Source organism: Zootoca vivipara, chromosome 6 (assembly GCF_963506605.1).
Source record: "Zootoca vivipara chromosome 6, rZooViv1.1, whole genome shotgun sequence".
Classification (NCBI taxonomy): domain Eukaryota; kingdom Metazoa; phylum Chordata; class Lepidosauria; order Squamata; family Lacertidae; genus Zootoca; species Zootoca vivipara.
Genome location: NC_083281.1, coordinates 75,984,137 through 75,998,652, shown reverse-complemented (window position 1 = coordinate 75,998,652; position 14,516 = coordinate 75,984,137). Strand labels below are relative to the sequence as shown.

At 43.7% G+C, this 14,516-nt stretch overlaps 1 protein-coding gene across 4 annotated transcripts in view; it reads left to right on the top strand.

The window, feature by feature from the left end:
* Positions 1–14,516, top strand: part of PRDM2 (PR/SET domain 2) — a 74,875-nt gene that overhangs the window by 36,339 nt on the left and 24,020 nt on the right. For all 4 annotated transcript variants that reach the window (XM_060276149.1, XM_035117914.2, XM_035117916.2 and 1 more), the window contains 4 exons: positions 3,810–3,927; positions 5,191–5,294; positions 6,246–6,398; positions 12,808–12,934. In XM_060276149.1, the coding sequence (XP_060132132.1) occupies positions 3,810–3,927; positions 5,191–5,294; positions 6,246–6,398; positions 12,808–12,934 (502 nt within the window). The remainder of the gene's footprint in view (positions 1–3,809; positions 3,928–5,190; positions 5,295–6,245; positions 6,399–12,807; positions 12,935–14,516) is intronic.

The following is a 14,516-nucleotide window of genomic DNA, read 5'->3' as shown; positions in this document are numbered from 1 at the left end:
TCCTGTGCAATAACATATTTTTAGAACCCCTCATTGAGCAAATTTTTTTAAAAAAATCGTCCTTAAATGACACGCCCTAATACCCTAGTGGCATCGAGTATGTGTTTTGCATGCAGAAGGGTCAATCTCTGGCATCTTTAGTCTAAAGGATCAGGTAGCTGGTGATGGGGAAGACTTTCTGCCTGAGACCCTGGGGAGATACAGCCAGTCACAGTACGTATAAGGCAGCTTTCCATGTTCTGTTGCCCACAGGGGAAAGCTGTTTAGTTTCTGAAGTATTCGTTGTTACCTTATGGCATACTTGGTCTTTCTTTCTTTCTTTCTTTCTTTCTTTCTTTCTTTCTTTCTTTCTTTCTTTCTTTCTCTCTATATTTTATAGCTATTTCTTGCTTACTGTAGTAAATTTCACTACTTGCTTCTACAGAGGATGAAAATGCACCCCCCCACACCCCCCCAAGTGTAGTCCTTGTGGGATTTCTGATATACCGTGTTTCCCCTATTTTAAGACGTAGTCATTATATAAGCCATAGCAGGATTTTAAGCGTTCAGGAAATACAAGCCATACCCCGAAAATAAGCCATACCTCCGAGGAGCGAGACCGCTGAGGGAAGAGGAGGCGAAGGAGGCGCGCTCAGTGCTGTGGGGGCTGAGGCATGGTGCAGTGCCCCGAGCCTCTGGGAGCCGGCAAGAGCAGGAGGCGGCTTGCCAGGTCGGCATCCAGCAGTGTGCGGGAGCACCCCGAGCCTCTGAGAGCCAGCAGAACGAGGAGGAGGCTTGCCGGGTCGTCGCCCAGCAGCGCGCGCGGAGCGCCCCGAGCCTCTGGGATTGTTGTTGCTGCTGCTGGCTGCCGGAGGCTCGGGGCGCTCCGCGCGCGCTGCTGGGCGACGACCCGGCAAGCCTCCTCCTCGTCCTGCTGGCTCTCAGAGGCTCGGGGTGCTCCGCGCGCCCGAGCCAGCAGCCTAGCTTCTCTTTTTTTCCCTGCCCGAGGCAGCCTGCCGCCCCGCTACCGGAACTGGCGGCTGCAGAGCGGAGCGCTCCGCAGCGCCAGGCGGAGCGCAGCGGCCTGGCCTCTTTTTTTTCTTTTTTGCCTGCCGCCCCGCCACCGGAACCGGCAGCTGCAAAGAGGAGCGCTCCGCAGCGCCAAGCGCTCGGAGCGCCCTGCAGCGCTGGGCGGAGCGCAGCAGCCTGGCCTCTTTTTTTTTTTTGTCTGCCGCCCGCCACCGCAACCGGCAGCTGCAAAGAGGAGCGCTCCGCAGCGCCAAGCGCTCGGAGCGCCCTGCAGCGCTGGGCGGAGCGCAGCAGCCTGGCCTCTTTTTTTTTTTTGTCTGCCGCCCGCCACCGCAACCGGCAGCTGCAAAGAGGAGCGCTCCGCAGCGCCAAGCGCTCGGAGCGCCCTGCAGCGCTGGGCGGAGCGCAGCAGCCTGGCCTCTTTTTTTTTTTTGTCTGCCGCCCGCCACCGCAACCGGCAGCTGCAGAGAGGAGCGCTCCGCGATCGCTCCTCTAGACCACCTTGCCGAGAGCCTCCAGCCTTTCAAGCGGCAATGCTCAGGCGCCCGAATGGGAAGAGAGACCCCCCCTTGCCAGATTCTGAGCGCTCCCTGCTCCCCGATGGATTGGGCAAAATCCGGCGCGCAGCGCAGGCGCGGGATGAAAGGCACGATCCAGCCTCGGCAGCCCTAGCGACGGCGAGGGGGGCGTTGCGAGCCATTTAAAGCTGTGGCCGTTGCTTCACTGCTTTTTAGCCCCCTGTCCGGCAGCTTTCTGTGTCCTTTTTGTGGTGCGTGAGGAGCGCTGCTATCGGGCTGCGCTCCGGCTGCCTTTCTACCCCCCCCCCAGTTGTTTAGTGGCTTTTGCGGCACATGAGGAGCACTGCCATTAGGTGAGGAGGAGCACTGCCATTGGGACGCGCTCCGGACGTTTTTTCTAAACCCCCCAGCGGTCTGGCTGGCTTCTCCTGACTTCGCAGGGTGCTGCCAGCCCAGCAGCAGCAACGCCGGCCGCGGCAGGAGGAGGCAGGAACCACTAAGACACCCCCCGAAAATAAGCCATAGGCTTATTTTCTTGAGTAAAATCATTATAAGACGGTGTCTTAAAATGTGGGAAACACGGTATACCATGCTTGGAAGTGGTAGTAAGAGACATACTGATATTTATTCCTGGCCAAGCAGCACTGAAGCAAATGGGTTTTGAATATATGATCTTCCACAGTAAAGCTTGATCTGTTATTTATAAGTATTAATATGATTTTATTAACCACCGTGAAGCTTGCTTTACTTAAACTGTGAAGCCCCGGGTTCATGCATTCCACCCCCACCCCCCTTCTCCATCACTTCTCTGAGTTAGATGATTTCACTTCTGGAGTAGATGAACCACAGTTAGAAACTGCTTAATCTTAATTGTGGTTTGTCTGAAACAAGCCTGCTTCAAACAGTTTTATTTAAACAAACCATATTTAGTATTAAGTACAGTTTAGGGTTCAGATGTTACACTCTTCTGTGTTTAAATGGAATAAATGCTCATTTCTTACAACTCTACTGGAAGAATAGGAATAGGAATAATTTATTGGCCAAGTACCAAGCACACTTGGAATTTTGCTTCAACTACATTGCAATGTAAAAAACGTACCTCATACAAACACTGTTCCGTTCACAATACAATACAACAGCACAGCAAAGGAACCCCACCCCACAAATGGCCTCCCCTTCCACTACCCAACTATGAATTTAACAGTTTGATGGCACAAGGGGAAAAAACTGTTCCTGTGCCTAGCTGTTTATGTGTATAGAGACCTGTAGCGACGAGAGGAGAGTACATAACCCTCGGGCTTACTGAAGTTAGCTTTCATCACACTAAACTATTGTTTAGTGCAGGGTTCACCAGTCTTTATGGATCAGTGGGCATATTTGGAATATTGAGAATGTTGTGGGCACCAGTCACAAAATGTCTGTCAAGGGGGCATGGCCTATCACAAAGTAGCTGCCATGGGGACATGTCTTAACACAAAATAGATATTTGCTGAGATATTTTATGGATGCCCTGGCATACTGTGATGTTCAAACACAGCCTATATCTTTGCTTTATTTTACTATACCTTGGTCTGTTGCTTCTGTAATAACTAGAGTGGAAGCTAAGTGAAGCATATATCTTTGACTGAAAGGGATATTTGCTATTAAAATAAGTGCTCCAAAAGTAATTTCCTTCACATACCTGTGCCTAGCCTTGTAATCCCTTTTGAATAGCAGTGCTTCAGAGGAATAAGAAAAAGAATTATTCATTGGCAGTGACGCTGTTCTTTAGATATTCACGCTGGGTGCACAGATAATATCTGCTTAATTTGGTGGGACATATCAGTACACAATTGGCTCCCAAAGTCAAGAGCCATCCCACAATACTTGGGGGCAATGGGGGAAGAATATATTCAAATACAGGTAGAGATGCTTAGGCCAGGTGTCTGTAGTAGGTGAGGAAAATGGTTTTGAGGAATAGTTGTGCTCCATCACCTAGAATAAAGCCCAGATGTAGGTCATTGTAATCTGCTTTGCAGACTCCTTATAAGGAATGGCAATAAGAACTATACAACAAACAGAACCATATTGGAGACATCCCACCTTCCTTGTTTGTTCTTGCATATTTTGTGTCTGAAAATGAAAGCTACATTTCTGTTTAGTATGTCTAGTAACCAGCGATAGCCCTACCCTCTCTAAGTTTAAAAAGTCACTTATCCTGCTGGCTGTCACAGCATCTGGTGGACCACTGAGTAGATTATGCGTTGGATGAAGGATCCTTTTTTTGTTTTGTTTTCTTCATAGAACTCAACGGAGCCTTCAGTATCAGTTGAGACTTTGGCTGACGTACCTGAGCACGTGCTTAAAGGACTTCCTGAGGAAGTGAGACTTCTCCCATCTGCTGTTGACAAGACACGGCTTGGTAAGTAAATCTAGAAACAAGCTGTTTGAGGCTGCTCAAACTGAAGAAAGTTTAACCTGGGGAGGGAGTGCGGGGTAGAATCATTCTCAGGATTTGCTTCAACAGGGTGACTACAAGATGCAGCTTCAGCCCATGTTTTGAAATGTGGTATCCAATTTAGTGCCACATGTTGTCTCCTGCACTCTAAAGTCAACAGCACTACCTGGTTTGAGGTGGACTTAGCTCAGCAGCACTACTGGCAAATGGCAGCCCAAAGCCAAATCTTTTGTTTTGAGGTTTAGACAAAGAATTTCCAAGTTATTAACCCCAGTTGGTGTATGGACATTACTCCACACCTCTAAAACCCTGATACTTATCCTTGGCCACCAAACCGTTTGCTGTCCTTGGGGTAGCAAGTTGAGGTGTAGAAGAGGTGTCCCTGAATGAGTAGACTTTACACATATTGCTATCATTGAAATTGCCCCCATGGAGGACATTAGCCAGCTGCCCGCAAAGTGATACTGTATATTCCTGCATATAAGACGACTTTTTAACCCAGGAAAATCTTCTCAAAAGTCGGGGGTCGTCTTATATGCCAGGTCGTATTTCTTATACGGTGAGTATATCCCAAACTCTATATTTTAACTGGAAAATTTGGGGGTCGTCTTATACACCCAGTCATCTTATACGCTGGAATATACATACTGGGTCCCATGAGAGCAGGTTTTGTCTCTTAAGGTCATCCAGGAAACGTGGGTGTATTCGGAAATGTTTCCCAGAGATGGAGGAGATGTAAAGCGGAACATGGAAAAGTGGGACAAGCTGGTTTCCCCCCCCCCTCCAAAAAGGAAAAAGTGTGCCTGTCCGTTTTGACTTCTATCTCAGTTTCTACAAACCTTTCATTTAAAAATGAAAGCTGGAGATTTAGTAATTATGGTTTGACACCTTCAGAGCCTTGATCCAGGTCCCCTCTCCCAGCAGATTGTATCCATTTTTACTGCCCCCCTCCCAGTTCCCAGTCCCAGATTATGTAGCCATCAGCATCCTGGCATTTTACTGCTTTTTCTGTTTCATGTGTTTTGCTGTTAGTTGCATGCCATTTTGTGATGTGCTTGTTCCCCCTTCCCTCTTTTTGGCTTCTCTGCCGTCCCCCCCCCCCCTTATTTAGCCAGGCGAAGTTACAGTGTATTTATGGAATCGCTTTGTTGTTAGGCGGTGTTGCATGGTTTTGAAGTATGCAATACTGCCAAAGAGTCTGATTGTGGTTCCTCATTTGATCTTCAGGTGTCTGGGCAACAAAGCCAATTTTCAGAGGCAGAAAGTTTGGTCCATTTGCTGGTGACAAGAAGAAACGATCTCAGGTTAAAAGCAATGTGTACATGTGGGAGGTAAGCAGTGACTCATTAGCAATTCCTTTTTCATATATAATGATTTGAAAGTTCTACAATCCTTTTTAAAAAGTAGCTCGTGGTGGCTAATGGCATCACTATCAAACAATAAAGCATGTACGGTAAAATAAACTGTCGATAGTTTTTCTCCTGGTTTTAAGGATCACCGAAGGCAAATCAGAAATGTAATTAAATTTTAAATTTAGCTTAACTCTCTTGCTATGGTGGCTGGCATTTTTAGATCAAGCCATGGTTTGTCTGCTTCTTAGTTTTTGAGAAGTAGGGGTAAGAGACTATGAAGAAGGATGCGATAAATGCTTATAAAATCATAACTGATGTATAGAGTAAGTGTGAGAAACCTCAATCCTGCCAGTGGGCCAAGTGTGACCCCTGGGTTTCCCTGTTTGCCCCCAGAAGACTCCTCAGGCCATTCCTTGCTGGTCCTGCTCCACATCCTCAAGTGCTGAAATGTGCCCTTGAGCTGTAATAATGTCTCTTGTTTGCAGGCCAGGAAGGCAAGGATTCTCTTGTAAATTCTCAATAAATATTGTGCAGGATGGTGTCTGCAAAAGTTGTCCTTGTTGCTTATTCTGCTTCACTATGCATCCAGCCTTAAGCTAATGCAGATGTGGTAGTTAAGATAGATCCCAAAGTCAATGATCTTGTTGCTGCACATCCCTTTCTCCACCACCACCACCACCAGTGAGTAGCAAAATAGGCCTAAAGCCCAAACTTCCCACTCCAGAGAGCAACTTCCTGTCAGCACAGCCATGTGAGTTGGTGGTCTTCAGTCTCCCAGGGATCATCCCATGGTGCTCCATATGGACCCAGTCATATAAAACGCCCACATTTTGAAACTGACACGATGGGTGCATGCTCTCATGATTAATGAGTACTTTTGTTTCTTTCCTCCTCTCTGTTTCCATGCACACATATGTTCAACCTCACAAGGTCTATTACCCAAACTTGGGATGGATGTGTGTTGATGCCACAGATCCAGAGAAGGGGAACTGGCTGCGCTATGTGAACTGGGCTCGCTCAGGAAAGGAGCAGAACCTATTCCCTTTGGAGATCAACAGAACCATCTACTACAAAACTTTAAAGGTAGCAGTGCCTCTGTGCCTATATCAGTTGCCTTTGTATAAATTTCAACACCTTGTCTTCCCATTTCTGCTGTGCAAAAGTGCAACCTGCTGTTACAGGAGATGCAAGATAGCTTTATGGTGGAGTACCCGATTGGCAGCCAGAAGCTCTCATGTTCAGTTTGTGCATCTTCCACTTTAAAAGGTCTCTGGTAAAAAGCATAGCCTTAGCTCTCTGGGGTGGGGAGCTGTGCTAGGCTAGATGGGCCAGAGGTATAACTTTTTAAAAAGTTGTTCAGCTCTTTCTCAGGGACTTTGGGGGTCTTCCATACATCTCTATGAAAAATACTGTAGTTCAGTGGTAAGATTGCTTGCTTTGCATATATGTGTGTTGTTGTTTTTAAGTTGTAATCCATCTTTATTGTTTCAAATGCATTTGAAAGGGTGGGGTATAGGTTTTCCAAATAAACTGAATAAGGGCCACATTAGAAATAGATTGGTGACCACAGTTAAATGTTCTATTTGAGGGGCATGTGCAATTGCAGTACATTGTTTTATGACAGGGTTGTATCCAGTGGTTAGTCCTACTCAGATTAAACCCATTAAAATTAACGGGCATGAGCAACTTAGGTCTCTAACAAAATAAAAAAATCCTTCTAGTAGCACCTTAGAGACCAACTAAGTTTGTCATAGGTATGAGCTTTCTTGTGCATGCACACTTCTTCAGATACACACATTCTTCAGATATATCTGCACCTTAGAGACCAACTAAGTTTGTCATAGGTATGAGCTTTCGGGTGCATGCACACTTCTTCAGATACACACATTCTTCAGATATATCTGCACCTTAGAGACCAACTAAGTTTGTCATAGGTATGAGCTTTCGTGTGCATGCACACTTCTTCAGATACACACATTCTTCAGATATATCTGCAGAAGTGTGCATGCACACGAAAGCTCATACCTATGACAAACTTAGTTGGTCTCTAAGGTGCTACTAGAAGGATTTTTTAAATTTTGTTTTGACTACATCAGACCAACACGGCTACCTACCTGTAATTAGGTCTATTAGTTTCAGTGGGTCTCTTCTTAGTGGGATGCAGCCCATAAATCCCTAGTTGGCTGCTTGACCCATCATTTTGCTTCATGACGTGCAGTCCTTGAACCTTCTGGAGGGATCCCTAACATTAATGTCAAACAGTCCTTTCTACTGCCAGGATCTCCACTCTTCTGTATGTAAGGGGCGGGGGGGAAAGACCCTGTGGCCTTTTCTGACACTGCTCTGACATGCTAGCCATCTTGAATGCATGCTTATCCCCCTTTAATGAACTGTTGCTCCAGTTAAATAGCTGTGCATTCTTGTTTCCTCTTCCACTCCTCTTTCCTTTAGGTACCTAATCTTTTCTTCTGGTTTGTAAATCACAAGCCAAGAATTGTCTCCTTTAAAAAAATAAAATGGTATAGTTCCTAGTAAAAAGTAAAGGACCCCTGGGCGGTTAAATCCAGTCAAACTTGACAGTGAGGTGCGGCGCTCATCTCACTTCAGGCCAAGGGAGCCAGCATTTGTCCACAGATACCTTTCCGGGTCATGCGGCCAGCATGACTAAACCTCTTCTGGCTCAACGGGACACCCTGACAAGTGCCTTGGTTATGTTACATTGGCTACAGGTCATTTGCCAGAAAACCTTTTCTCCATTGTTTCCAATAAACATTACTGTACGTTTGACACTTTGCCATGAAACATTTGCTCTTTATGTATATTGCTGTTGATGCGGGGTGGGGGTGGAATTGGTCCATGCTTTTCGAGACAACACTTATCCAAGTTACAGATACGTTCTTGAGGTTGCAAAACTATTACATTGATCATAGCTTTTTAAGGTGCGTTAACAAGAAAACATTTAAACTACCAGTGACATCCTTCTTGATTGTTTTTGTAATCACATTAAGAAACAAACAGTTTAATGTTAATAATATTAGCTAAAACACCAGATATTATGAGAAGAAGGTTACAAATGTTGCATTGGTGACTACAGAATTACTTGATACTGTTTCTTCTTCTTTGTTGTTTTATTTGGCTCATTTTGCTGTTGATATTTTGTGATGGTGTTTTTTTAATGTTGCAGTTTATCATAGTTGACTTTTTAGAATATTATCAGGTACCTTGGATACTTTTAATTCTATGTCACTGCACACTTGTGTAGATAATAGCATTACCTGTAGAGTGCGTTTTCCTTTCTCGGTCAGTTCTAAATTTATACTAACCTTCTGCTATAGTCAAAATCTGAACAAAACTTACCTATGTGTGTCAAATTGTAGACTTCTGTGATCTAATCAAATTGTTAATCAACGATAATTAGCCAAACCCATTTTAATGCTAATATGTTTTCCCCAGTAGAGTTGTGTATCTTCAGCCTTTTATATTCTGCTATCTTGCCTATATAATTAGAATGAGGTTTTTATTAATCCTTGAATATGTCACCTCATCACAATTTCAGAGCAACTGTAACAAAATTGAATTACTTCCACTACCTGTTTATTCTTGAAGGGGAGGGGACTTATGGCACTCAGCCTTTTTGAGTGTTGGCTGTCAGTTTTTTTCGGCAGACATGTGATTTGAGATTCTTTATATAGGTGGAAGGCCACCACTAACTTTCCAAGGAAGCAGTGCCAGGAACAACATGATACCACCTGCTTAATACTATAGAGAGCACCTGGTATCATGGATCTGTTAATTGTGCTTTAAAAAATCTGATTTTTTATTTTTATTTTTGTGAACCACTTTGAGAATCATAACGGTTGGAAAGTCTTCTGAAAATATGGTAAAATTGGGGTTTTTTTAGAATTGTGTTTTGATCCAATAAAAGGATTAGTTTTGATCCAATATAAGATGAGCCCTCCTGAATTAGAACAAAGATCCGTGTACAGTAGTCCACTATCCTGTTCTCATAGTGCAGCGTTTCTCAACCACTGTTCCGTGGCACACTAGTGTGCCGCGAGATGCTGGCTGGTGTGCCGCGACGTGCGGCGACGAGAAGGGCGATTTGCATTGTCACGTGCCTGGCGGCCGCCAATGCTCAACACTAACCCACCGGAAAGGAAGCCGGCCGGGTCACGACGCGGGGCGAGCGCAGCTCTCAACAGCCACCACCACGGGAGGGTGGTTTTAGACAAACTTAAAGAAGCTGGCTGGATGAGCTCAACCTGAAACTTGCTGAGCAAAGGATTGTGCTGGCAGAGAAATCAGCGGCTTGTGAAGCCTTATTACAGGAGATTGCAACCAACACAGCAATTGGCAAGTGTTTCTTACAGTCATAATTATATAGTCAATATAGGGCGGCACAGAGTTAAATTTTTAAACTTTTTTAATGGTGGTGTGCCTCGTGATTTTTTTCATGGAACAAGTGTGCCTTGGCCCAAAAAAGGTTGAGAAACACTGTCATAGTGGCCCAGATGCCTGTGGGAAACCACAAGCAGGACACAAGCACAAGAGTTTTCTCCCCTCCTGTGATTTCCAGCAGCTGGTATCCTTCTCCCTCTTTTTCTCCCTGCATATCCTTGAATTCCTGGATCGCTTTTACAAAACTGGTGTTAGATTGGCTACATTCCAGTCCATAGGTATGGATATTGATCTAAGGGACAAGTTGCATATTTTTCCAGAAGTTCAGCAACTTTACATTTGAGTGTTTTGAAAACTCTCTCGTGGATGCTGCCTTGAGCCCAGTGATTCATCTTGCACTTAGGCTGAAATGCTATGCGTACGTTCCCAGGATTAAGACTCATTGAACACAATGTGATTTACGTCTTTGTAGACATGCTTAGGATTGCACTGTTTAAAGTATTTTAGCTACCTTTTTACAGCTACATTGTTGCAAAACGACATAGAGACAAGGCATACAGTAGTGGAAAAAACAATCGCATCAGAACAATTGTGTGCAAATTCATATGAGAAGCTCCTCTGGACTAGCTATTCATGCTATCGGTTAAAAGCAGCCTTGACTTCTATTACAGTGCCTATGGTGGATGGGGAGCATCAGAATATGTCAGCATGACCCAGAACGTTTGTGTACGTGCCTGGTCATGAACTTACTCAGGTGACATTGGGCAAGGTTGTCAACTTTCAATAAAGGACTGTATGATAGTGAATGTAAAACAGTTGATTCTCTTATCAGGTCAGAGTGTTTTCTGTCCTGCAGTTCTCTTACATAAGCTAAAACTAGTGGGGAGAGTATCGTTTCATTCTTGTCCTGCTTGCGGTTTTCGGATGGGCATTTTGTTGGTCACTGAGAACAGGAAGCTGGAGTAAATGGGCAGCCTGAACCAGCAAGACTCTTACTATGTTTGTTAAAGTATGTATTCCTTGTTGCATAATCACCTGCACCGGGTTTCGGAGTGGGGGCTCCAGAAATCAAAGTTCAGTGCTGAAATTTATTTTATATTTAAAAAGTCACAGAGCTTTCAGCTTTTATATGTGATGGGTTGTGTCAACTAGGTTTTCCTCAGAGTAGATGCATTGAAATCAGTGGCCACTACCATTCATATCAGTGAATCTACACTGAGTAGTACTAGCATCCAATACAACCCAATATATACAATTTCCATACAGGGTAAGGAATCAGAGGTAAACGTACTTGGGTATCACATCACATCATGACTGGCTGGAAAAGGTTTGTGCATCTATAGGAGGGAAATTACAACATGTGTTCACTTATATGTTAAGAGGCGCTTTAGTAAGAGGTTTTCTACACTCAGAGGTGGGCTGAGTGATCTTTTGTGGTCTCTTGCATTCTTTGATTCTGCAGTCTACTTTTATATCCCCACCTGAATGTTTATTAAAAGGCTGGCAGGTATTTAAAAAAATGCATGTTATTATCAGTGTATATGGATATTATCAGTACAGTCAGTTAACAAGTCTCAAAAGCTAAGACAGACCAGGTGGGCAGTAAAACTGATACGGCAGTCTTCATTTACTTTAGTGCAGGGAACTGTAGTCTCAGAGTTCTGGAGGGCACCAAGTTGTTAAAGGCTAATTTAGGTCTGGTAAGATAGATACACAAATGTTCTGACAGCTACCTCCAATTGGGGGATGATCTTGGGCTTCAAAGCCCCACTTGCTGGGTAACCTTGGACCTGTTACTATCTCTCAGCCTAATTTACCACAAATAGTTGTTGTGAGGCTAATCCAAGCAGGGGAAGAAGCCAAATAAAGGACTTGCAAAATAGCTTTTATAGCCCTCTGTAAAATCTGGTCTTTGCGATCTGGGGGTGAGGGTGGGGGTCTTTTTTCTGCCCTGCCAGTAGTATGAGAGAGAGAGAGAGAGAGAGAGAGAGAGAGAGAGAGAGAGAGAGAGAGAGTCTCCTTTGCGTTCTTTGACGTTTGGCCTGCTGGGTTGATCAATTTTACTGAACTGACCCTGTGTTTAATTGGGTACTTTTATCTGCTGAGCTTTTTTCCTGCACTGCATATTTTGATCTTCTTATACTGCTGTGGCAGGGAGGCTGCTGTTGTAGAACGGAAATAAATATCTCTAATACATGAATGAAGTCTTAAGAGGATGGGGGAGGGGGAATTGATGTGTAAAGAGATGCCAAGGTCATCAATAATTGTTGGGGCTCGTTTATGAATCCACCTGAAATTTAAAATCCATGTCAGAGGGATGGATGAACTGGAGGGAGGGACATTTTAGTGGTGGTGTCCCATTGGAGGAACGTCCTTTCCCCAATAGATGAAGTTTTTAGAATCGTCATTGTTTGTGTTTTAAATCCCTTTTATGTGTGTAGATCATTACATTTGAGCCGCTTGCTTGTAACAGCAGAAAATACAGGAGGTCAGATGTGCACATCCTAGAGATGTTTAAAATAAAATGTGAGAGATTCTGTTTCCTTTCAAATGCATTGTTCATTTTTCCTCCTCGCCTTTTGAGAAGAACCTGTTGAAATGAGCCAATGCCATTTGGAGAGGTGTGGGTTTTCTTGTGCTTTTTTGTTGTTGTGGAAACCTTGCTTGCTTCTCTGCCATTTGGTTAAAGCTCTTGTGCCAGATTTCACAGCAAAGCAAGCTGGAGTTTCGATGCAATCTGCAAGTCATGCTAATGCACTGGACAAGTGCAGTCCTCCTTCCAGCAGAGGGGTGTGGTGCAACCGGCTCTTTCTGTCTTTCTTTCTCTCTCTCCTCTCTTCTGTTCCTTCCCTTGTGACGCTGCGCTTGCACAAGCCACCAAGGGTTAAAGAGTCCTTCCTGTTTGGCCAGGCAGGCAGTTAGGAAATCTGTTCTTAGTGCAGAGTACAGCTGTTTGTGATCCGCACAGCAAAGCTCCACGCCCTCTGGCCCTGAGCCTGCTTCTCTCTCCGTCTCTCTCCCCCCCCCTTCTTTTTTTTATATTAACAACCTTCCTCTTGATTGGTGTCCTGCTTGTCTCTTCTTATTCCTCCAGCCAATTGAGCCAGGCGAGGAGCTCCTGGTGTGGTACAATGGGGAAGACAACCCAGAGATAGCAGCTGCTATCGAAGAGGAGAGAGCCAGCAATCGCAGCAAGAGGAACTCTCCGAAAACCAAGAAAGGTAAGAAGTTTCGCCTCCCTCTCTCTCCCATCTCTCCCGTTCTCTCCATGAAGGAAAAATCCAAGGTGGGGTGTGTGGCATGGAGTGGCATGAAAAAAGGCAAACTTTTTTTCTTCTCTTCCTTCCTTACCCCCCCTCCCCCAGTTCCTGCTTGTAGGATTAAGAAACACTCCTAATACTTTCTCACTGAAGGGAGTGTCATACCAGCAAGTATATCTGTTTGACCTCCCCCCCCCCCCAGCTCTGGTGCTTGCCTCCTCAATTTAAACAGCTTCCAGACTTCCAGTTAAAGTTGTACACACACATATATATTTTCCTCTGCCCTCTACCCCCCTTTCATTCGATCAAAGAGTAGACGGTCACATAAATTTCCTTTTCCTGGGGGGGGGGGATTTGACAGTTCTTTCTCCGCTGTGTCGGTCCTTTTCAAACCAGAACTTGGTTAAAACTTGAAGGAGAAAAATAACCTGCCGGCAAGTTGAGTTTTTAAGGTTTTCATGTTTTTGCTTTATCAGACGTGTTGGGAGAATGATATGGTTCTGTTTTTTTAACACCGTGGAAGTATTTTTAGTTGCCTTTGTTGATTATTGCACTTTGTACCAGCAGATGGATTCCGCAAATGATTTTAAAAGATTTAAAAAGCACTGCATTTTTTATTTTTATTTTTAAGTCTGCAAACATTTTATATTGCCTCCTGATAGTGTTAACTGTCATGAGTTTAGGTAGCAAATGACATTGTGGTGCATGGAGGATTCCAAGTATTGAATTCAGACAGGTTGCATTTAGGGTTTTATTTCAGAGTGGTGTTGAAATTTGGGTGATGACTCATCAAGACACAGCATTTGCATTTATTCCTTCATTATGGCTTTACTGTTTGCAGCACTGCACTAAAGAAAACTAGGCCTGTAGTTTGTATTTTTTAATTTTAAATTATCTTATTCTTATTTAAATTTCTCTATATTCAGAGAGGGAAACGAAAAACAAATTCTCCATGTGTACATATTAAGGACATGTTTCAATTTGTAATGAATGAAACAAGTTATTATGATATAAACAATAACAAGAAAGGTGAGAAGGAAGAAACTCATTTTTGGGGGGGATTGTAAGCAAATAATATATTTCAGCCTCATTGTGAATGAAAAATACGTTGTTGTTTTTAAACAAATTAAATGTGGTTTTAGATAGTGGCTAAAACATAGGTTTTCCTATTGTACTGCCAAACTTCAGTGATAAGAAGTAGGTGACTTTGAGTTATAACTTCTGCACATTTCTGACAACGATGGAAGAAACAGAATATTTCTTAATATACTGTTCAGAGTAATGGGGGTTGTATTAAGTTTTACTTAGAGTAGACCTATTGAAATTAATGAACCTAAGATAATCATGTCCATTAGCTTAAGGGGGTATGATTCTGAGCAGGACTAACATAATGTTTATTTTTTTTTACTCCAGAAAATGTGCTTCTAGGCTTTATTATTATTATTATTATTATTATTATTATTATTATTATTTGTGTATCCAGTCCTAACAAGAAAGCTGCTGCTGCTGCTTTTTATATTAGTAGTAATTAGTATTACAGTGG